Here is a 24,284-nt window from a genome sequence, read left to right as displayed (position 1 = left end):
CTCTCACCAGCTCGTCTTAACTCTGGAGTTCGTAATCCATCACTGACTAATCTCCCCCAGCCTCCCAGCAGAGTCTGCAATTGGAGCCAGAAGAGGTCTGGCATGTGTCTTGTTATCGTTGTTCCTGCCATCTCTACCTCTATCTCCAGCTTCAGTAAACAATATCTCTAGGGATTGTGTCACTTGGTGTGTCTTTGGCAGTAGCCTTATTGCTCCACAGCTGATAGGATGATGGGGATCACTATTCTTGCTCATTGTGGATGCTAAAAGCAACTGTTGCTGGTCCTCATTAATTCTGTGATTTAATTTACTGCTTTTAACAAGTTAAAATGCCACAGAGCTCAAAATAGAATGCAGCCAGCTCACTGAGAACTGTATACAGTGACCAACACAAAACTGGCTACAGTATCTCACACCTTCCAGATTGAAAAACCCTTAGATTATCTGTATCCTGTATTCAGAATTTTGTAAATGGAAATACGGTTAAAGTTTGTAAGGAAAGTGAAGAAGTTTAAGGCTGGGATGTTTAGTCGTGTTATTAACAGGTCAATAGCAACACAACTCACTAAAGATAGGCCTGCCAGAGTAGTGAATGAAGGACAGAAATTGTGTGCAGGGAGCTGCGAGAGTGCCACTTGATTTAATCATTTGGGAGAATTTCCATCACAGTTTCCAAAGTTCTGAGTTATACAGAAACTTGTTTTCTTTCTGACTGCTATTCTGCAGTCAAAAAAAAGTGACGAGAGAGACGTTCTGTTGGCAGGTGATCCAGTCTCTTTGTAAACCCTAGCTGCAGCCTTGTAACAACTACAAATAAACTCTAAGGGCAGGATGGGCTGCACTGTATCCCTGCACACAGTACAAAGGCTGGTTTACTCAGAAACGGTAAGTGGTGTTTAGTACTGCCAGTTGCCTTCATGTGCTTGTCTTGCCATTCATTCTCTGAAGAGATTCGCTAATTGGAGCTAATTTCATCTCACATATAGCAGGTATGGCCAAAAAGAGCAAGTGTACGTTTATATGACAGCTGCCAGGACGTCTCAAAGTTCTTCAGAACCAATGAAGCACTTGTAAAACGTAGTCACTGTTGTAATCTAGGAAACACGACAGTCAATTTGTGTACAGCAAGATCCCACAAACAGCAATGTGATAATGACCAAATAATCTTTTTTGTAGGGATGATGTTTGATGGATCAATGCCAGCCAGGACACCGGTGGGGGGTGCGTGAAGCAAGGAAATGGAGGCGAGAACAGATACACAAGGGAAAAAGAAGAATGAGTTGTAAAGTGATTGGGTGGAGAATGGGAAAGTGAGAGAAAAGGAAGCAATGATGAGAAAAAATAGAGAAATCAAAGATGCACGAGGCTCAGAGAATGCAAATAGTTAAAGCAAGTTAGTTGATTTGGAGAGGAGAGCATGACAACCTGGCAAACCTGGAGCAGGATCCAATGGCCCGGAGAATGTGATGGAAGAAATAGACAGGCTGAACCCAGGGTTTACTGAGAACACTTGCCATGTATAGTGATGGGAGATCATTACTGCCCCAACCCCAAGCACCAACTCCTCCCTCCCACATACTGGAAGCTCTGGAGAACCCATCCTACATTACCAGCAGTGACTCTGAAAGTAAGTGGGAGTTGTAGGTAAGGTCCAAAGTTGGTGAAGTCATTGTGGAGGCCTGATGGCTGGAAGGTGGTGAGAAGAAAGATGAGGTGCCGTTCCTTGAGCTTGCACTGACCTTCAGTGGAATAGTGTAGCAGGGCAGAGTAGGAGTGGAATGGAGAATTAAAGTGGCAAGTGACAGGAACTCAGGATTGAACTTGCAGACTGAATGAAGGTGTTCAGCAAATTGATTCGGAAAAAGACCCATATATCCCTACTCTTTGTTTCCTTCCTGCCAACCAATTTTCCATCCATCGCAATACACTATCCCCAATCCCATGCGCTTTAATTTTACACGCTAATCTCTTATGTGGGACTTTGTCGAAAGCCTTCTGAAAGTCCAAATAAATCACATCCACTGGCTCCCCCTCATCAACTCTACTAGTTACATCCTCAAAGACTTCTAGTAAATTTGTCAAGCATGATTTCCCTTTCGTAAATCCATGCTGACTCTGCCCAATTCTACCACTGTTCTCCAAGTGCTCTGCTATAAAATCTTTGATAATGGACTCTAGAATTTTCCCCACTACCAACATCAGGCTGACTGGTCTATAATTCCCTGTTTTCTCTCTACCTCCCTTTTTAAATAGTGGGGTTACATTGGAATCTTGGAAGATGACCACCAATGCATCCACTATTTCTAGGGCCACTTCCTTAAGAACTCTAGGATGTAGATTATCAGGCCCTGGGGATTTATCAGACTTCAAACCCATCAATTTCCCCAACACCATTTCTCCACTCATACTGATTTCCTTCAGTTCCTCTCTCTCACTAAACCCTGTGTCCCCCAACATTTCTGGTATGATATTTGTGTTGATATTTATTATATAATTATGATATTTCTTTCATAACAAGTATATACACTCCACACTAGCCTGTGTGGCTCCTTCAAAAGCCAAGCTGCATTCACTGTTTTAGTTACATACTACCCCATCTCCCCCCTCAGTCTTTGATATCATAGATTCAATCTGTCAGGAGGCTTCACAACTCTCCCTGATCTTGTTGTCATCAGATGTGGAAGATTTGTAGTCTTTCTCTGATCTCTTGTGTCTTGACTTCGATGGCCTTCACTGATGTTTGTAGTATTCGGTGCTTTCTGAATTTCCAGTTCAACATCTGATTCATCTAAATGTCTGACCGATTGACGTTTTTGCTATAAGGGAATAAGATTGTGTCTATTTCTCTACATAGTAGCTTCTGGAGTTCCTAGTAAGTAAGATCACACTTGATTCTCCTCTTTCTGGAGAATTACTCCTCTATTTTGGTCTCGTATCCATACCTTTGGCCCTTCTGACAACTTCAGTAGGTTTCTGGTACAATATCTCCTGTTATAATTATGGGTTTATTTGTTTCAATGAGACTTTTCTTTGTCTTGCACTCTCTGATAATCCTTGCTTATCCTGGAATTTCTTGGGTAGAATTGGAAGTTGCGTTTGGAGTTTTCTTTCATTACGAGTTCTGATGACGCATTATACACATAATAATGGTACTCCATTACCTTGTCGGTCAGTAGAGCTAATTGGAAATCTTGATTTTTCTTCAACATAGCTTTAATGGTATAAAAACAAAGTGCTGGAAAGACTCAGCAGGTCTGGCAGTGTCTGTGGAGAGAGAAGCAAAGTTAATGTTTCAAGTCTGTGACCTTTCATCAGAACCCCCTTCATCAGGTTACAGACCTGAAGCGTTAATTCTGTTTCTCTCTCCACAGACGCTGTCTGACCTGCTGAGTATTTCCAGCACTTTGTTTTTATTTCAGATTTCCAGAATCTGCAGTATTTTGCTTTTATTATAGTTTTAATGGTTCTGACTGCTCGCTCAGCTTTTCCATTTGATTGTGGATACTTAGTAGAACTTGTTAGATGAACAAATCACCACTAAATGTGCAAAGTAATCATTTTCAAATTGTGATCCATTATTGGATACTATCTGATCAGGTATACCATGTGTTGCGGAAACCTGTTGTAAAACTCTGATGACTGCTTCAGTTGTTGTTGTGCACATCCGTTTAACCTCGATCCATCTTGAGAAGTGATCAACTATAATTAGATAGGATCTTCCATCAAAGGAGAATAGATCCATTGCCAAGTGTTCCCACAGTCTAGTTAGGAATTGGGTCAAAATTAGGGGTTCTCTCTGATCCTGTCTGTGAACTGCACATACATCACAACTCAAAATCATTTCTTCGATATCCTTCGAGATTCTTGGCCACCACACGGACACCTGAGCCTGTGCTCTACATTTAGTTATGCCCATATGACCCTGATGTATTTTCTCCCAGATATCTTCCCGGAGTGACTCTGGAATCACCAGTCTCTCGTCATATACCAGCAAATCATCCACTGTGGTAAAGCGTCTTCTGTGTTCAAAGAAGATTTTCATCCTCTTACCCTTGGGACTCTGTTGTGGCTAGCCTTACTCACAACACTGGCAGACATCGATGCATTCTTCATCTTGCTTCTGCGCCTGACAAATTTGTTGGACTTGCTTCTTCCCGAGTTCTCTGTCCATGTAAAATTCCTGCAGGAACTTGCTGCATTTCTCTTTCTCGCTCTGGTAGTCTTTGAACGGCACGGCGGGCTGTGCTGTGTTGTGTTGTGCGGGCTCTCTCCGTTGGGCGGGCTCTCTGGCAGAGTGCAAACTCTCTGCATTGCTCAGATTGGGGTCGGGGGGCTCTCCTTATGTCCTGATTCCTGGATTCTTGTTGTTTTAACTTCTTTTACTTTCTCTCGGATGAAGGTCAATACAAGCTTTTCTGCTTAAGAGTGAGAATTCCTGATTTCTTAGGACGTACAGTGTTTCTAATATCTGCTTTCCCTTGTACTAAAGTGTTGCCTGTAACTTCCCCTTTACTTCAAGTTCAGCCCCTCCTGGAGCATGTAACTGAGTTTCTGTTGGTTGCAGAAAGTGTGTGGAAAGCCAGAACTCTTTGTCTGATAAGACCATTACTCTTGCTGTGATGTCCAGTTTGAAATTAATGATATGTCCATTGACATATACATCTGCTGACCAAAATGCTTGATTAGGATCATTGATCTTACCAAGAAAATATTTTGATTGGTCAACTGCAGGAGGTTGTTTAACTTCATTAACCTCTCTATTCTTAAATACTTTTTCTTTCGAGTTTGAGGTAGTTGAGATTTTATTTTGGCACATCTTACTGAAATGCCCTTTATTTTGCACTAAAAGCATTCTGCTCCATCGACAGGACATTATTCATGCCTGTGGGTACTTTTGGCACCACATCGTTGGCAGGATTTAAAGGCGTCTTTTGCTTCCCCTCCCCCTCCCAAGTTTACCTTTTTTCCTGGTGCCTCTTTTTCAGCCTCTGGTGAAGGAACTGAACAGTTGCTGGAGGTTTCCTGAACCAAGGTCTTTCTTCACCTCACGGGATTGGTCCTTCCTGTCTTTAGCTTGCCTTACCAGCTGAATAACTTTGTCCTGGATGAGGTCTTCTTTAAACTGATATGGTCAAAAGGTCTGATATGGAATCATCTGCAACACCCACAACAATACAATCTCTTATCAATTCCTCTTTAAGGTCTCCATATTCACATCCTTTTGCAAGTCTGTAAAGGTCGTTGATAAAGATATTGACTGTTTTGCCCAGTTTCTGGACCCTTTTGAATGTTGCTCTTTCAAGAATCTTATTGCAGACTGAAGTAGGAATCATAAGCTTTTAAAACTTGGTCAAATTTGGCAGATGTTTCATTAATACCTTGTCTTAGTTTGGTCTAGAGATACAGCACTGAAACAGGCCCTTCGGCCCACCGAGTCTGTGCCGACCATCAACCACCCATTTATACTAATCCTACACTAATCCCATATTCCTACCACATCCCCACCTGTCCCTACATTTCCCTACCTATACTGGTGGCAATTTATAATGGCCAATTTACCTACCAACCTGCAAGTCTTTTGGCTTGTGGGAGGAAACTGGAGCACCCGGAGAAAACCCACGCAGACACAGGGAGAACTTGCAAACTCCACACAGGCAGTACCCAGAATTGAACCCGGGTCGCTGGAGCTGTGAGGCTGCGGTGCTAACCACTGCGCCACTGTGCCGTCTTGCTACTATATCATCAGCTATAGCACCAATTGAATATAATAATGTATTCACTTGCTCTGCTTCAGACCTGCTGTTCAATTTAGATATAATTCTGTATCTGTGAAACGTTTTTCTCCATAGAGCCCAGTTTTGAATCTGATGGGGTCTCTCATGACTTTTCTAACTCTCTGGCATTCCTAATTCTTGATCCATGTTGTTTTATTGTATTCACTTTTTTTTAAGAGTGTTCCCCTTTAAGAAACTCTGTCTTTTTCAGGCTAGCTTGCTTTAATGGAGTGTAGCCGGTGTTATCGTGTGTCCCCGGCTGCTTTTGATAATAGGCTGTTTTAGCAGTTTTTGCCTTTGCTTAAGCACTTCACTTTATTTGTTTATTTAGCTTGTCTGATGGAGTTGACACAGCAGTTTGAGAGTACCCTGCTGTTTCAACAGACTGTCAAGGGTTTTCCCCTTTTTTTGAGAGCTGCTGGTTATTTATTTTTCTTTGTCAGGCTTGGCTGCATTAATGGACTCTCCCAGCTGTGTTTGGGGGTTTCCTGCACTTTTCAGCAGTTTTCCCGCTCTTTGCCCTCGCGTTCAACCCAAGTGAGGGACTGGTTTTCCCTGTTGTTTTCTCTCGCACAATGCCTTTAGTACATTACTTAAAGTGCTTCGAAGGTTTTTTATTTACTGGGATTCCTCGACGTTTGATTTGCAGGCAGCCACTCTTCCGTTCTATGGAGCTTCTCTCCGCCTCTTAAGATCTGTAATGTTTTTTTCAGCTAGTTGTTTTAGAGACTTAGAGTCATAGAGTTATACAACACAGAAACAGGCTCTTCGGCCCATCATGCTCTTCTGGTTGAAGGATTGTAGTTGCTTCAAATTTTTTCTCCAGGATGTAGGATCTCACCGTTGATCATGATCTCATCGCGATTCACCACCTCACCGCTGTTCACCATGTTATTTGTTTGGTTCTGTATGCTGCCACCTTATTGGGTCTACCAGAGAGATTCTTAGACTGTAGTATTTAAACATTAATATTTATTTCATAATAACAAAAACACTCCACACTAGCCTGTGTGGCTCCTTCAAAATCCATGCTGTATCTGTTGTTGAGTCTCTCCCACATGATCTCTTACATCATCATGGTGAGCGGTAATCTTTACACTCTCTCAAGATTAACCCTTTCATTTGTTACGATTGTGGCGAGAGCACTGTCAATTCAGTCCCGTCACTCCACAGGTTGCAGCATATTATTAAGCTTTCACACCCAATCGGAAAACAGCCAAACTAAATGCTCTAGTAACCCCGGAATGAAACACACCAAACCAGGTATCTTTAGACAACAACAAATTAACTATTTATTAAAAACCTAAATCTTAAACACTACTAAGATAAACCTATGTCTAAAGCCCTTATAATTTCTTATTTTATCCTAACTCCCGCATTCACACACATACATTCAAAAGTAACAGTTGTTAATCGGTTTTTAAAAAGTGTAGTTTTTAAAAAATTAGCTGTCTCTTAAGAATAAATAAAATAAGTAAGTCTTTGTAGATTATTTTCCTGATTGATGAGGTATTCTAATGTGAAAATAGTCAAAGGCCACTCAAAGTCTTCTTGTGGATTTGATGAAAATAGTCCTTCAGCAGATTGGCATTCAGCTGTTCAGTTGCAGCAAGCATTAAACAGTTCTTTGAACGATGAGCACAGCAATACAAGCGGTTTCTTGAAAAAGAAGGCTTTTCTTCTTTACTCAGGGAATTAACTTGGATTGTAGCTCCTTGTAGAATTTCTGCTGAGAGAGAATAAACAACTCCTTTTCTCTTCAGTACGTCTCGCTGGAAAGTCTCTCCAAACTAACTGGTTTTAGCCAGTTTCTACCAGTTCCACACACAACCAAGTGGAAACAGTACAAAGTGACCTCTGTCTCTCCTGCTGTTGCCAAGGTAACAGAAAATGCAGCTGTGGCACACTGTGTCTCCAGAACTTTCCCTCCCTTAAAGGTGCACTGTTTTAACAGAGTCTTAAAGGCACACACACTGTTTTTAATCCAAGGCAAAAAATAATTACAAGTCTGTGTCACATACCCTTATACTACAGTCTGGGATTGCCCTGGGTCTGAGATTGCCCTGGGTCTGGGATTTCCCTGGTCTGGGATTGTCCTGTGTCTGGGATTTCCCTGGGTTACTATTAACAGTCTTCTACCTATGCTAGCAATCATAACCCTGATATTTTAAACAGATATCATTCGGAAGCTACACATTTGCTTTGTAATTTGAGCTGGTCATTGCTGGGTTTGTTTCCCCTCAAACTGTGCCTTCATCTTACCATCAGCTCCAAGCTGCAAAAGTCTAATTTTATCTGAACTACCCAGTGGGACAGTAACATGAAGGTAAAATCAGGCAGTGTGTAAAATGGGCAGCAGCTCCCTGTTGGACAGGTTGGGATAAAGACCCGTGGGCACTGGATACAGTGACAGCACAGCGAGATTATGTTATCACATCATCTACATACTGTAGAGTAGGAAAGCGAGGCTGACATGCCAAGGATAGAGCCTTGGGAGGTGAGGGGGGTGGGGAGGGGGCAGTCTCTAGAGCTAAAGGTTTAGGAACGGGAAGTGAAGCCATTGCTGGGGATGCTCTGGCTATGACGACAACTAAGATGGAAGTCCCATCCAGCTGGACAATGAAGGAGAAACGTTGGAGGCGGATGTTTATTTCAAGAGTTTCAGACGGGTTGAGAAGGATGAGGATGGATAGTTTACAACAGCTGCTGTAACGTAGGAAGTTATTTCTGGTTATGATTTGGGCCGTTTCAGTGATGTGGGAGGGACAGAAACCCGACTGTAGAGATTGAAACATGGGGCTATAGAATGGTCATAGCACAGAATGAGGCCATTCGGTCTGTCATGTCTGTGCCAGCTCTACAAGAGCAACCCACCTACCCCACTCCCCTATAATAAAAGCAAAATACTGCAGATGCTGGAAATCTGAAATAAAAACTAGAAATGCTGGAAATACTCAGCAGGTCTGGCAGCATCTGCGGAGAGAGAAGCAGAGTTAACGTTTCAGGCCAGTTCTGAAGAAGGGTCACTGACCTGAAACGTTAACTCTGCTTCTCTCTCCACAGATGCTGCAAGACCTGCTGAGTATTTCCAGCATTTCTTGTTTTTACCCCACTCCCCTACCTTTTTGCTGTAGCTCTGCAAATTTTTTCCCTTCAGATAATTATCCAGTTCTCTTTTGAAGGCCTCAGTTGAATCTGCCTCCACTACACTCTCAGGCTGTGCATTCCAGATCCTAACCACTCGCTGTGTAAAACAGTTTTTCCTCATGTCACTGTTGCATCTTTTGCCAATCACCTTAAATCTGTGAGCTCTGATTCTTGACCCTTCTACCAATGGGAACAGTTTCTCTCTATCTACTCTGTCCAGACCCCTCATGATTTTGAAAACATTGATCACATCTCCTCTTAATCTTCTCTTCTCCAAGGAGAACAGCCCCAGCTTCTCCAATCTATCCACATAACTGAAGTTCCTCATCTGTGGAACCATTCTCGTGAATCTTTTCTGCACCCTCTCTAATACCTTCACATCCTTCCTAAAGTTTGGTGCCCAGAATTGAACACAGTACTCCAGCTGAGGATGAACCAGTGTTTTATAAAGGTTCCTTATTTTTGTGCTCTATGGCCCAATTTATAAAGCCCAGGATTCTGTATGCTTTATTATCTGCTTTCTCAACCTGCCCTGTCATCTTCAATGATTTGTGCACATATACCCCCAGGCCCCTCTGCTCCTGCAACCCCTTTAGAATTGTATCTTTTATTTTATATTGCCTCTCCTCATTCTTCCTACCAAAATAAATCACTTCACACTTCTCTGCATTAAATTTCATCTGCCACATGTCCGCCCAATTCCACCAGCCTGTCAATATCCATCTGAAGTAAAGGCCAGCTACCCGACCTGAACCCAACGGGACCCGACGACATGTGTTGGGTTCGGTTCGGGTCGGTTTTCACTGCCGGGTCCGGCATTCGGGCTCAGGCTTCTGCAGACCCAAGCAGGCCTTTATCTTGAAGTCTATCACTTCCTCCACACAGTTCACACAGTTCACAATACTTCCAAGTTTTGTGTCATTTGCAAATTTGGGAATTGTGCCCTGTACAACCAAGTCTGGGTCATTAATATAGATTAAGGAAAGCAGGGGTCCCAAAACCAATCCCTGGGGAAACCCCCTATATACCTTCCTCCAGTCTGAAAAACAACCATTCACCACTACTGTTTCCTGTCACTCAGTCAACTTCATATCCACGCTGACACTATCCCTTTTATTCCATGGGCTTCAACTTTTATGTGGCACTTTGTCAAACACCTTTTGGAAGTCCATATACACCACATCAACTGCATTACCCTCATCAACCCTCTCTGTTACCTCATCAAAAAACACAATCAAGTTTGGTAACTATGATTTGTCCTTGATAATTCTGTGCTGGCTTTCCCTAATTAATCAGCTTGTCCCATTACTGTCTGCTTTGCCTTTCACTAGCATCCCTTTTGTCATTTAATCTCTCCTGCCTTCCGTCTTATCATAGACCTCCCCTTTTGTTCTTTCCTCCTCTCCCCCCTTCTCTTCCTGGCTTAAAAACTGATACATCTCTAAGCCTCCCAGTTTTGACCTGAAACTGAAACGTCTACTCTGTTTCTTTTATCCACAGATGCCGCCTGCCCTGCCAAACATCTCCAGCATTGTTTATTTTTCATTTCATTACTGGAATACTAATTTTCTACTCCCTCTTTTGAAATTCCTAGGAAAATACCTGGTCTGATCAGGAGCTCAACCACTTCATGGCCATTTGTTTTCTCTTTCTCCACTCCTCTCCTAAAGTGCCAACCTTTGCAGGAGTAAGGCTGCTTAGGAACAGGCCACACTGCAGTACCTCAACCTGGCAATTCTTTGCACAACTATTCAGGGCATTGCACTCACTCCCAATATTATCCTGACTTGGTTTGCTTATTTACATACTGTCTGGCAGGAATCAGGGTCAGTGACTAGAAACAGGAGGCTGGCCATTTGTACTGTTCTCTAGCCCAGAAGTGATGGGCCGAGATCAGCTTATTTAGTCTGTACTTGTCATTGACCTTGGGGCTGTATTGATGTGTATGGCTCATTGAGTAATGCATTTTACCAATTCTCATTCAGAAGATTAAACAAAGTAAAGTCGCCAGTACTCAAAAACGTTAAGAGTTGAGAAGCATCGGGTTAGGACGAGGACATCAAGCTTGTTCTGCCATTCAATGAGAAATCATGGCTGATCTGTTACCTCACTCCATACACCTGCCCATGTTGTGGGAAAGATTCTCTTTTAAAGATGTCAATTGACTCTAAGTCATCTGTCCTCTCTTGGAGTCTGTCCAATGTGTTATTTGAGAGAGGGTGGTCCAAATACTATTACCACACTCCAGCATTGGCCCCATCATCGATCTGCAAAATCTGTTCTGCTTCATAATCCATCACCCACCAGATGCCCACCAATACCCAACATACTTTAAGTGCTTTCAAGGTATGAGCAATAAACGCTCCAAATCCTTTCCCTTTACCGTTACCAATTTCTATTTGAAAATTGTCCTCATTATATTCCAGCTGCCATATCTTGGCCCATCTACCGAATCACTCCAAGTCTTTTTGCAAACATTCAATCTCATCAGTACTCATTACGCACCCTTTGTGTTCTCAACAAATGTACAATGAACAGACCTCCTGCTCCATTTCATTCAGAAATATTGTGAACAGCAGGGGTCCATGAGGTCCACTGATTCTTTTCCCAGGGATATTTACCATATATCACCACCCCTTTATCTTCTGTTATTATGTCATCTAGAAAATATGCTACCTACTATATGAGCCTTAGCCTTGCCGACAAGCCTGACATGAGGAACTTTGTCCATGCCTTGTCAAAATTGAAGTAAATTACAGTTATTGGACTAGTTTCATCCATTGCCTCCCAAAAGTATCATGTAGACATGCTGATTCTTTCACTAAATATTCTTTAAGCATTCATTTAAAGTATGCCCTAGGCTGTCCTCAACATTGGCTGACTGTGAGGTTAACTGTCCTGCCTTTCCAGACAGTCACTTACTCCATTCTTAAGATTTTCAAACCCACAGCCCTTAAGACTCACTTCACTATTTATGGAGCTCTGAAAAGTTTCAATGAAAGCATCACTAATCTCCCCCTTGAATTCCTTTGGGATTCTCAGAAGTATCTCATCTGGCTCAGGTACCTCGTGAATATTCAATCCTTCCAATTTATCCAGAATGTGGTTTTAATTAACATTATCATTGTGGATAGTTTTGCCTCATTTACTGTGATTTCTTTATGAAAGCTGATGTGAAAAATCCATTCAATTAATCTGCCATATCCCGATCGTTGTAATAGCTTTAACATATTTATCCTTTAACAGAGTCACCTGTGCTTTCACCATCCTTCTGCTATTTAGCATTGTGATCTAAACATAAAGAATTAGAGAGTTGGAGGCAAGCAATGACTCCAGTGATGTGAAGAGAAAATGAGCTCTTTTCTCATTTATTTTTCCTTGTTCCTACGAGCAATGCCACAGGGGATCGACTAAATAACTTTATGTCCCAATCATCTGGGATTGCACTGTATAAGGGAACGGTACCTCACTTCCAGGAACCACTGGTTTCCATAAATAATGCTACAGGAAATCCAATAGTATTACTTAAAAATAAAAATTCAAAACTGACCATTAAATGACATTGAATTTTTCAGTGAGATCGGTTTTGCTGAAAATTGGTTGTGCTCAATTTAAATCAGATCCTGCCATGTTTTATTGGTATCATAAAGGGGAACTTTCTGGCATCTTCATGATGCATGTTAATGATTTCTTATGGGTTGGTAATGCGGAATTTGGGAAATGTGTTATTGAGATTAGGATAGAATTTAAGATTGGGAGTCAGACTTTTAGGGCTTTTAAATATAAAGGTTTAATATTAAGCAAAGTAGGTCTGGGATAACATTAAATCAACAATGCTACTTAGAGAGTGTTACACCCATACCAGTCAATCGTGCTAGGTCATCACAGAAAGATGATGTCATGTCTAAAGAAGAGACAGAGCAATTGCAAAGCTTGATTGGTCAGTTGAACTGGTGTGCACTCAGAGTAGACCAGCTCCTAGTTTTGATGTGTTGGAGTTAAGTACTACGATGATGTAGCGGGAATGTGGAATTAAGTCCACAAACAGGTCAGCCATGATCTTATAGAAAGGTGGAGCAGGCTCGAAGGGCCGAATGGTCTACTCCTGCTCCTAGTTTGTATGTCCGTATGTTGTTCTGATCAGTTTTTGAGACATCAGTGCTGATTCAATGGATTTAACTTTTTAACTGTGATGTCTTTATAAAGCTTATTTTTGCTAAAATCACCATGTGATATTTAATCTTTGATGTTAATGCAATGATTAATATGACACCAAAGCCAAGCTCTGACGGAAAGTCATTAACCTGAAAGGTTAACTCAGTTGCTCCATTATATATCATGCTGAAAATACATTAACATACAATTGATCCATCACAACTGCACTGATGCTAAGGTTGGTGAGCTGCAGGCATAAAATGCCACATAGGATTATGACATGGTTGCATTTACAAAGTCTTGGCTCAAACAAGGCTGGGAATGAATGTAAGAACATAGGAAATAGGAACAGGAGTAGATTATTTAACCCCACGAGTCTGCTCCACCTTTCAATATGATCATGGGTGATCTTTTACCTCAGCTACACCTTCTCACACAATCCCCATCGCCCTTAATTCCCTCATTATCCAAAATGCCATCATCCCAGTCTCGAATATACTCAATGACTGAGCATCTCTGCTACTCCAAACATTCACAGGCCTTTGAGTGAAGCAATCTCTCTTCATCCCAGTCCTAAATAGCTGACCCATTATTCTGAGACTGTACAGTGAATTTCTAGGCTCTGATGGGGGCAGGCACACAGGCTTAGAGACCCTCCCTGCTTGCCTGGCTTCAGCTGCAGCTGAAGGCTGCCCTGTGAAGGGGTGTCCTGGCCTGAGCACTGGTCCCCTGGTTTCCCCTCCACAATGGTGGCCCAGCTGCTAAGTCTATTTTTAAAATTTAATTTAAGTTGGAGAGGTGGGGGCGCCTCCGTCTTGGGGGATCCCTCTCTCTCACTTACTTTGAAAGGCCAGCTTCTTCTCCTTTTGGCCCTCCAGCTACAGGAGCCCACCCGACATCCTTAATTGGATGGCGAGCCAACCCTCTGGCTACTAATTGGCCAATTTGGAGAAAATCACAGCTTCTGGCCTCCATTTGAACCTGATGGTGGGGTTCAGAAGGCCGGGGTGAAAATACTGCCCTGTGACCCCATGTTCTAGATTCCCCACCAGGGAAACATTTTCTCAGCATCTATCCTGTCAAACCACTTCAGAACTTTCAATTGGGTCGGCTCTCGTTCTCCTAAACTCCAGGGAATATAAGCCTAGTCTACTCAATCTCTCCTCCTAGGACAATCTGCTCATTCCAGGAATCAGTCTAGTGAACTTTCATTGTACTCCCTCTAAGGCAAGTATATCTTTTTTTAGGTAAGGAAACCAAAACTGTACACAGTACTCCAGGCGTGGTCTCACCAAGGCCCTATACAATTGCAGTAAGACTTCAATCTTATACTCCCAATTCCTTTGTAATAAAGGCTAGCATATCATTTGTTTTCCTATAGCTTGTTGTGCCCGCATGTTAACTTTATGTGATTCATATATAAGGACATCCAGGTCCCTGTGAATATCAACATTTTCTAGTCTCTCACCTTTGACAAATAATTCTGCTTTTCTATTTTTCCCACCAAAGTGGATAACTTCACATTTCCCCACATTATATTCCATCTGTCACCTTCTTGCCCACTATCCCTTTGCAGCCTCTTGGCATTCTCCTCACTGCTTACTTTCCCGACTACCTTTGTTTCGTCAGCAAACCTGGATACGCTACACACCATTCCCTCATCTAAGTCATTGATACAAATTGTAAATAGCTGAGTTCTAAGCACTGACCCTTTAGTTTAGTTATAGCCTGCAAACCCGAAAATGCCCCCTCTCTGTTTTCTGTCTGTTAACCAGTCCTCAGTCCATGCTTATATATTATCCTTAATTCCATGAGACCTACTTTTGTGTAATAACCTCTTGAATGGCACCTTATTGAATGCTATCTGAGAATCCAAATATACCACATCCACTGGTTCCCCTTTATCTACCCTGCTAGTTATAATCACATAAAACTCAACAGATTTGTCAAAAATCTTTTCATAAATCCATGTTTACTCTGCCTAATCATATTATAATTTCTAAGTACCCAGTTACCACAACCCTAATAATAGATTCTAGCATTTTCCCTTCTACTGATACCCATAGTTCCCTGATTTCTCTCTTCCTCCTTTGTTGAATAGTGGGGTTAGGTTTGCTACCTTCCAATCTGTGGGAATCTTTCTTGAATCTAGAGAATTCTGGAAAATCAAAACCAATGGATCCACTAACTCTGCAACTACCTTTTTTAAAACCCGATGGTATAGTTCATCAAGTCCAGAGGATTTGTTGGTTTTTAGTCCCAATAATTTCTTGTGCAACGCTACTTTGATACGAGCGCCGCCATTTTGGAGCTTCAGGTAGAAGGTGGTGTTTCTCCATCTTCATTGTCCTCTTGATCTTCCTCTACTGCCTGGCCAGGTTGCAGTTCTCAAGTACCTGAAAGGAAAAAGGCACAAGGGAATGAAGGGTAAGTGGAATGTGAGTAGGAGGATTGGATTTGAGGATACAGTCATCTTCAGTGAATTCAACCCTGCCACTGACCACAGCCTCAGCACTGGCCCTTCTGATAACGGCCAGCAACATCTCTCCAGGCCATGCCTCTGCCCTGCTATTAGTTCCTGCAGCCTGCTCTTGTGCACCATCTCTGCCTGCAAGAGAGAGAGACAGAGAAAGAGAAGGGTGTCATTGAGTGTCGTGCAGTCTGTTTCGGTGATGTGACCACCATGGTTGAATAGCTGAGAGTGAATGCAAGCTGTGAGATGTGGATGTGAGGCTTGTAAAAGTGTTAATTGTATGGGGGTAAGTTGAAGCCTCACCAAGACCAAAAGCTGGAAGGTGGGATTAGACTGGATAGCTCTTTTTGGGCTGGCATGGGCATGATGAACTGAATGGCCTCCTTCTGTGCTGTAAATCTTTCTATGTTTCTAAGTATATGAATCTTAGGTATGAGTCCTGATCAAGAGAGATTGTTCGTAGGTGAGTGATAGGGATGTGGTGAATTGAGCAGTGGTTGAGGCTAGTGGTGCAGTTGGTAAGATATGGCATTTGAAGATGCATTCACTGACCTTGACCAGTCGTATGAGGCCATTAAACTTCTTGCAGCACTGCTTCCAGGTCCTCAGGGTTAAACTCCTAGCATTGGCCTCTGCAGTTATCTGCTCCCACTGCCTTCTCACCATGTGTCTGGAGGGTCTCCTGACCCCCTCCAGATACATGATATCTCTCCCTTTTCCATCCCCTCCACTAAGACCTTCTGTGCATAGGAAAACCTTGGTGCACCCTCTGTCCCATGATCAACCATTGGTCCTTGTTGCCAGCACTATTGCAAATAATGTCAGCACCTCCAACAGTCACAATGCACGTCCGTTTAAAGAGGTGCAGCCTAATGTTAAGCAGTGTAGGCCAGTTTTAAGTAGTGCTAACAAGTAACGATAAAGAGGCCCCCTGCTGATGTATACAGCCAATGAACAGTGCACTTATTGCCGGCTGAATGCAGAAACCGTGATAATGAGCAGGCAGCACAGTTTAGCCCCCGTTGTGTTACTGGAGCTTTATTTGACTACGGCTGGAGGAGGAGAGAAAGGCTAGTGATGTAAGTGACAGTTTTGGAATCTTTGGAAAGAGTGAAATTGAGTAGAATACTGTGAGATGACTGAATTTCACCATAGTAGGGGTATCGGGAGGCGAACGAGTGTGTAGGACAGGATGTTGTCAACTTAGAAAGACAAGAGGGGATAAAACAGAAGATAATTTTTACGGTCGAGAGTTTGGAGTCTAGAGCTCCGTGAAGAGCTGGCATGGACTCGATAAGCCAAATGGTCTCCTTCTGTGCTGTAAATAACTCTATGACACTAAGGACTCTCGAGGTGGCAGAGGGCTGGTCTGTCAGGTACCCAGACACCCTCTGAAGATAGAGTCAGCACTGTATTTCTAATTTGTTTATTTCTAGTCCCATGTTGGAAACGCTGCTCCCTCAGTGCTAATTCATGGTGAATGGTTCTTTGTTATGGTAGATCAGATTCACTGATATGTCCATCTGGGCCTACCTTACCATCCTGTTCAGGGTGTGTGGTGAACATCTGGAGTGTTAGAGATCTAACTATCTGTCACAACAAGGATCCCAAACTTCATTCTCTCCTTATCTCTCCTCTCCTGCTCTGGTTTCTGTTACCCTCTATATTCTGATGGAAATTGGAGAAATGCTGATACTTTATTTAAGTGTGTTCTCCTTTCTCATGTCTATTATTTGCTGTGAATCCTAATATGATTTGACACAAATGTGCTCATCTGTGCTGTGTGTCTTCTGTGTTGAATTTTGAAGACCCTTAAATAAAACATTGCAAAGAACAACCCCTTTGCTATAATACGACAATTAAAAATGGATAGGAACATAGGAATTGCTGGATGAAGAAGGATGGATTTGCCTTCTATCATGTGTTAAATTTTAAAACTCAATGTGTATTGTTTGGAGAGACTTTGTAAGGAGCTTCCTTCACTTTATCGCAGGTGGGATTCAGTATCACTCCACACGAAAGCACATCCTTGATGGACGTCTTGCACCTGGGCCTCGAGAAGTACTTGGAAGATTTAGGCCACATTAGTTCCCAAGCTAGTAAAGAATACGCACTGGAGAAAGCCCTCAGCAAGATGGAGAAAGACTGGGAAGAAGTTAATTTTACGTTTGTCGGTTACAAAGACACTGGCGTCAATATTTTAACAGCGGTGGATGACATTCAGGTGGTGTATATCAAAGATGTTTTAATGGGGCAAGAGCTTAGATCCGATACTTTGTGAGAATGCCTATCAGATTTCCTTTTGAAAGGAAGTGGGTAAGGAACCTTGATGGTAAGGAAGAAATTGTGATTCGATTTCCTTTTTTGCTGGACTCAGAGTGGGATTTTACAAAGTACGGGGCAGAATGTGGTGCTGTAGGACAGAGTTAAAGTGGTGCTCTTTAAAAATCTACAGGCTTGAAAATGTAACTGGATTTGAACCTAATCTTCAATAATAAGACGTGCCGAGAATAGAGATCATAAGAAGTCCAAAGACAGAGGCTCATTTGATCTTTTGCTTGCTGCAGTGTGCGTGGTAGTATTTACAGTCAGCTGTTCCCATGATTAAATATCTGATTTTCTTATTAATAAAAATGGAATATAAAAAACTCATATGAAACGGACATAAAATATAACCGGAGCTGCACCTGGTGCAGTTAATTAGATTCCATTTCAAGTTAATTTAATTATCTGAATATTGGAGTAACAGCCTTTGTAACAAAAATTGAAAAAAAAAACAAGCTAATATAATCCAAAATTTTGAGGCAAGAAATCTTCAATGAATTCTTTCTTTGTAGTTCTACTTTACAGCATAAACCACAATGAGTTCTTTGTTGCCGATACCTGATAGAATTGTGTTATTCCAAGGTAGCAAATCAGGCTTTATGTAGAGAAAAAGAAAGGTTTAAACTGTCTGACTTGAAGTGAGCTTTACATGGCCTGATGCTTCCAGTAAATAATCTACATTGTGTGGGAAAAAGAGTAGATTGTAGTCTGAAGGTTATTTAAAAGCTGTGGGATTTAAATCACAGCATTTACCAAGATTCCGTGATCTTATTGACGAGAAGATGTGAAAATTTAAATTGTGAAAGTAACAATGGCGAAACTATTAGACAGGATTCTGTGTGGCAGGAGGTTCTTTACTTTATAAATGACACAATTTCTCTGTGCTCTCTGCGGTAAACAGCAATAAGGTTCAATCACTGCCTATTGCTAGCTGCAAATTTAGCTCTGTACAAGCTCTAAGTTATCTCTTCATTTTATCTCATTCTTGGCATGCATTCAGGACTATAATCCTTGAATCTAATCTATTTCTCTCAGGTTTTACTTGAAGATCACATTGTAAAAACTACCACCATGAAAGGTTCTCCATTTATTGTACCCTTCGAAAAGGAAATATCAGCATGGGAGTCTAAGCTGGTAAGTTGGTTTTAGGGAGGCTCTTGTTGAATTTAATTAGTGTCTGGATTTTTGTTGCATCCCACGCCTCAGTTTTTGTTATCTATTGCCGTTCATGCTTCAGCAGCTTTCAGTTGATGTAACTTCTTAAACTTGGGCTGTAACACTGGTCTTGTGGGAACAGCACGACATGCGAACTGTTAAATTGAAGCTGCTTTAGTTTTCACCATGAGAGGCGAAACTAAATAGGCACAGTCACTCAGTAAGTGAGCAAATCAACCATGTGAGACCGACCAAGGAACGGGCTTGGCTCCTACTTCACTGTGCTTCATCAACTAGAACAGAAGAAGGAATGTCAGGTCTCGTTGTGCAATATGAGAGCTCGCCTCACAGAAGCTTGTGGGACAGAATGAGCAGACCAGGTGTCTGTGGAGCTGTCCCCATTTCTGAGACGTAATCAGTCTTTTTTGTTGTTGCATTCTTATTTGTAGTAACATTTTGGACATCACCCTGTGCACTCTCTTTTCACAGTGGCTGATGCATAATATCCTGGAATCTTGGCTCCGTGTTCAAATGGCTTGGCTGTACCTGGAGCCGATATTTAGTTCCGAGGATATCCACAATCAGATCCCAGTGCAAGGAAAGATGTTTGAAGTGGTGGACACGAACTGGTAAAGCACTCCTTTTGTTAAAAAAAAAAGCAAATTTGAATGGATCATTTCTACTGTTGGAGGGAGGGGAAGAGATGTGATCATTTTCCATTGTAGTATAATCGAGCTGCTGATATGGAGATGGATGTGATATTTCATGTGATTCTACAATGATTGACGTTGATCTAGAATATCAATGAAAATCATTGTTTTTTCCTATATCTGAGTGGCAAATGGACTGATAGCTGTTCACTACACATGTGAAAATGTTTGCTAACCTTTTATCATTGTTTTCTTAACATACTTGACAGTGCCTGATTAAAATTAAATTCTGCCAGCAGAAAGGATTTCAGTCGCGATAAGAGCGATGAAATGGAATCAGCTCAGTTTATGTTACAGTTGAAGTGTTTGCATTTCTCTTACAGCCCAGTGTTTTCCTATTACTCTTAGAATGATGTGTATGTAGATTGACTTTGCTTTTTTAACTCACCGAGTGGATCAGGCTCCTTCAGTCAGTCGAGCTCAAAGTCCAACAGGCTTTCTGAGTTGAAAGACACTATTGTCCTCAAGGTTTAGGGATGCAATTAGCAATCTGGAGCTCCCGTGTTGAAATATGAGCCTGGTATAAAGCAAGAGAGTGGGAGATTAAAGTAAAACTATAACATTGAGAATCCCTTTTAATTACAAATACACTGTGCTAGGAAACCTAGCAAGGGTTTTAAAAATGATCCAGTTAATTAATTTATTATTCTCACCTACAAGCTAAGTAGGTTTGACACATCATGATTGTTATTTCATTGATGCAAAAACTGTTTCTTTATCACACAAACACATAACAGAAGGTACAGTCAGATGTTGTCCTTTAAAGACCCAGAGACTGGTTTCTCACTCAAGGGTTGTCAATGTATATTGAGTAAAGCTCGGTACAACTCCTAACTGTGTTAGCATCAAATAAATATGAATTTCTAATATTCAACATTTTCACAACTGGTAATCGTCATGCAGTACACTCTCTACTGCACAGTGTGTACCAAGGATTAGATGTTAAACTGAGGGCCCAGCTGCCCCGTCAGGTGGATGTAAAAGATCCCACGGCACTATTCAAAGAAGAGAAGGGGAGTTTTCCCTGGGGCTTTGGACAATATTTATCCCTCAACCAACATCACTAAGACAGATTATTTGGTGATTTATCACATAGCTGTTCGTGGGAGCTTGCTGCGTGAAAATTGGCTGCATATTTCCTGCATTACAACAGTGACTACACTTCAAAAGTATTTCATTGGCTGTAAAATGCTTTGGAATGTCATGAGGTTGTGAAAGTGCCATATAAATGCAGGTCTTTCTTTCTTTAAGGAATCAGCAATTAATACTCAATTATTTAAATAGCCTGGGCTGAATTTTTCACTGGCGTTACAGAGTGAGCCACTATACTCACAACTGGATTCCATTCGCATTGATATCCAAAGCAATAGAATAAGCCGGATTCATGAACAGCCAGCCAGTTGGAAAGCCAGTTGTGCAGCTTAAATGCTGCTGTTTGAGAGAGTGAAATAAAGGCCCTGATGAATCTGATAAATGTTTTGTCAGTTGCTGGTTCATTGATTGACTCATTTGCTATTTAAGTGAATGTGATGTGTGATTTTATAAAACCAGCTGTGGAAGGAGCAGACTTCAGCTGGCTACAACATAAATTTCATGTTCATCAAAACATGAAATATCACACAATCTTCCCAATCTGTGCAGAGTGTGTTAAAATTTTTGCTTGTCATTCATCAAAGCATAGATTATCCTCGGATTTTCTACAAAAAGTGTTTTGAACGTTATATTGTCCAGGATATTTAAGGGACAGTATATATATAGATATATATTAAAAGGAAAGTGTATTAACAATTGCTGAATCAAGTTAACTGAATCCTGTAGGGTCTGCAATCTATTAAATCACTGAACTGTTTGGAGATCAGTGTAGGACAATGGGCTTTGATTTCCGAGTGAGTCAGACAAATGGCTTATTTCTGTGTTTTTCATATTACAGTTGAGATATTTCTATGGTCCTTCTGTTACTCATTTTCACATTTAAGGTCCTTTCAATATAATATAGTCTATTACAAATATTGAAAAGCTGTTCGTTGCCATATGACAAAGAACAAAAAAGAACAAAGAACAGTACAGCACAGGAAAAGGCCATTCGGCCCTCCAAGCCTGCGCCGATCTTGATGCCTGCCAAAACTAACACCTTCTGCACTTCCGGGGCCCAGATCCCTCTATTCCCTTCCTATTCATATGTTTGTCAAGATGTCTCTTAAACGTCGCTATCGTATCTGCTTCCACCACCTCCCCTGGCAGCAAGTTCCAGGCACTCACCACCCTCTGTGTAAAAATCTTGCCTCGCACATCCCCTCTAAACTTTGCCCCTCGCACCTTAAACCTATGTCCCCTATTAACTGACTCTTCCACCCTGGGAAAAAGCTTCTGACTATCCACTCTGTCCATGCCACTCATAACTTTGTAAACCTCTATCATGTCGCCCCTCCACCTCCGTCGTTCCAGTGAAAACAATCCGAGTTTTTCCAACCTCTCCTCATAGCTAATGCCCTCCAGACCAGGCAACATCCTGGTAAACCTCCTCTGTACCCTCTCCAAAGCCTCCACGTCCTTCTGGTAGTGTGGCGAACAGAATTGCACGCAATATTCTAAGTGTGGCCTAACTAAGGTTCTGTACAGCTGCAACATGACTTGCCAATTTTTCTACTCTATGCCCCGACCGATGAAGGCAAGCATGCCAACTGCCTTCTTGACTACCTTATCCACCTGCATTGCCACTTTCAGTGACCTGTGGACCTGTACACCCAGATCTCTCTGCCTGTCAATACTCCTAAGGGTTCTGCCATTTACTGTATACTTCCCACCTGCATTAGACCTTCCAAAATGCATTACCTCACATTTGTCCGGATTAAATTCCATCTGCCATTTCTCCACCCAAGTCTCCAACCGATCTATATCCTGCTGTATCCTCTGACAATCCTCATCATTATCCGCAACTCCACCAACCTTTGTGTCGTCCGCAAACTTACTAATCAGACCAGCTACATTTTCCTCCAAATCATTTATGTATACTACAAACAGCAAAGGTCCCAGCACTTATCCCTGCGGAACACCACTAGTCACATCCCTCTATTCAGAAAAACACCCATCCACTGTTACCCTCTGTCTTCTGTGACTGAGCCAGTTCTGTATCCATCTTGCCAGCTCACCTCTGATCCCGTGTGACAATTCAACAATACAATTAAAGATGACCCTTTCAGACCTGTGCCTCTCCTAATTAGGAATTAAATGCTCTATTCATGGGCCTTGTTTTGGAATCAGATGTTACATGACTCATGAACACCCTGTGGATAAAATACAAAATCAAATATTAATACCTGCTTGTATTAGTCAATGGGAAAAATAAGCTAGTGATACTGCAGCAGAATATGGCAAGCAGTAAGTGTCATACACCTGAGCACTGGTAGACTGCTCACTCATATGTTGCTGGAAAGACTACTTCAGAAATAGCACCAGTCCATCTATTGATGGTGGTGTGACACTGGATATGTGAATACATTGAAAACCACATGGGTTTGATAAATAGCAAGTGGTCTACAGGCATGAAACAGAAAGCTCTGTGTGACATGAAGCAAGATGTGATTTATATTATAAGAAATGCTTTTTGAAAAGGTTTCAGCATTGAAGCAGTTTTAATATATAGGTATTTTAGAAAATAAATCCTTTGGCTTTAGTATTCTTGGCATGTTTTTATAATCAGGAAGTGTGACTGTTTTCATTTTTTTGATAGAAAGAGCAAAGTGTTTCTAATTCATTTTGTGCTGGTTTATGGAGAATTGCACAGTCTTAGTCATTGTGATCCCTATGCTCTAGTTTTCATTTAACCTGTAGCAGAGAACCATCAATGCAAGAACAGTTTAATACATGAGACCTGAAGAAGTCACTGACAATCAGTTCAGCTGTGCATCACACTGAGCCACATCTGAAAGAAAAGAAAGACTTGCATTTATATAGCACTTTGCACAACCTCAGGATGTCCATTAGGTGATTAAAGATTGGGCAGTTTCTACAATGGTTAACCAATGCACAACGCCGCTTTCAAACCCAGGCCCCAAGTTGAATACCGAGTCTCACATCTCTGCTCTACATTGCTAGGGCTTTCTGTTAGCACCTCTGGGTTTCTTTGTGTGTAAATTGGTAATTATTTCTCAATTGTGGTTTGGCAGACAGTAGCATTTTATTACCTTGAAATAAGCTGAAATTATTGAACTCAATAATGGAATCCTGCTCTGAGTGAATTAACAAAATTATATTTAAAAACACTTTCTTCTGTCCAGCTTGTAATGGAAAGTTTCGAATAGCTGTCTCAGGATAAAAATCATTCACATTGAGAACAATTGCTGCTTTTCACATTCCATTTACCTATAATTTCAGTGAATAAGGACAGCTGTGCTTTTGTACCAGACAAGTCTGACGTATTAACACAGTGGTGGTGGCTTAAAACTAGAGTAAAAATTCACGCTGTTGTTTTGTAACAGTGGGTTTTCAATTAAAGTTGTGAAGCCTGTTGTGCAAGGTATAGTTACTTCATTCAGTCTATTCTGT

The 24,284-nt window shown here is 41.5% G+C and overlaps 1 protein-coding gene across 1 annotated transcript in view; it reads left to right on the top strand.

Moving 5' to 3' along the window:
- Window positions 1-24,284, top strand: part of LOC137384869 (dynein axonemal heavy chain 3-like) — a 613,990-nt gene that overhangs the window by 49,915 nt on the left and 539,791 nt on the right. Inside the window, exons 4-6 of the mRNA XM_068059481.1 lie at window positions 17,543-17,773; window positions 18,910-19,008; window positions 19,519-19,658. Coding sequence (XP_067915582.1) covers window positions 17,543-17,773; window positions 18,910-19,008; window positions 19,519-19,658 — 470 coding nt within the window. The remainder of the gene's footprint in view (window positions 1-17,542; window positions 17,774-18,909; window positions 19,009-19,518; window positions 19,659-24,284) is intronic.

This window comes from Heterodontus francisci, chromosome 27 (genome assembly GCF_036365525.1).
Source record: "Heterodontus francisci isolate sHetFra1 chromosome 27, sHetFra1.hap1, whole genome shotgun sequence".
NCBI lineage: Eukaryota > Metazoa > Chordata > Chondrichthyes > Heterodontiformes > Heterodontidae > Heterodontus > Heterodontus francisci.
The sequence above is the reverse complement of the archived record's forward strand: the minus strand, read 5'-3'. Positions and strand labels throughout refer to the sequence as shown.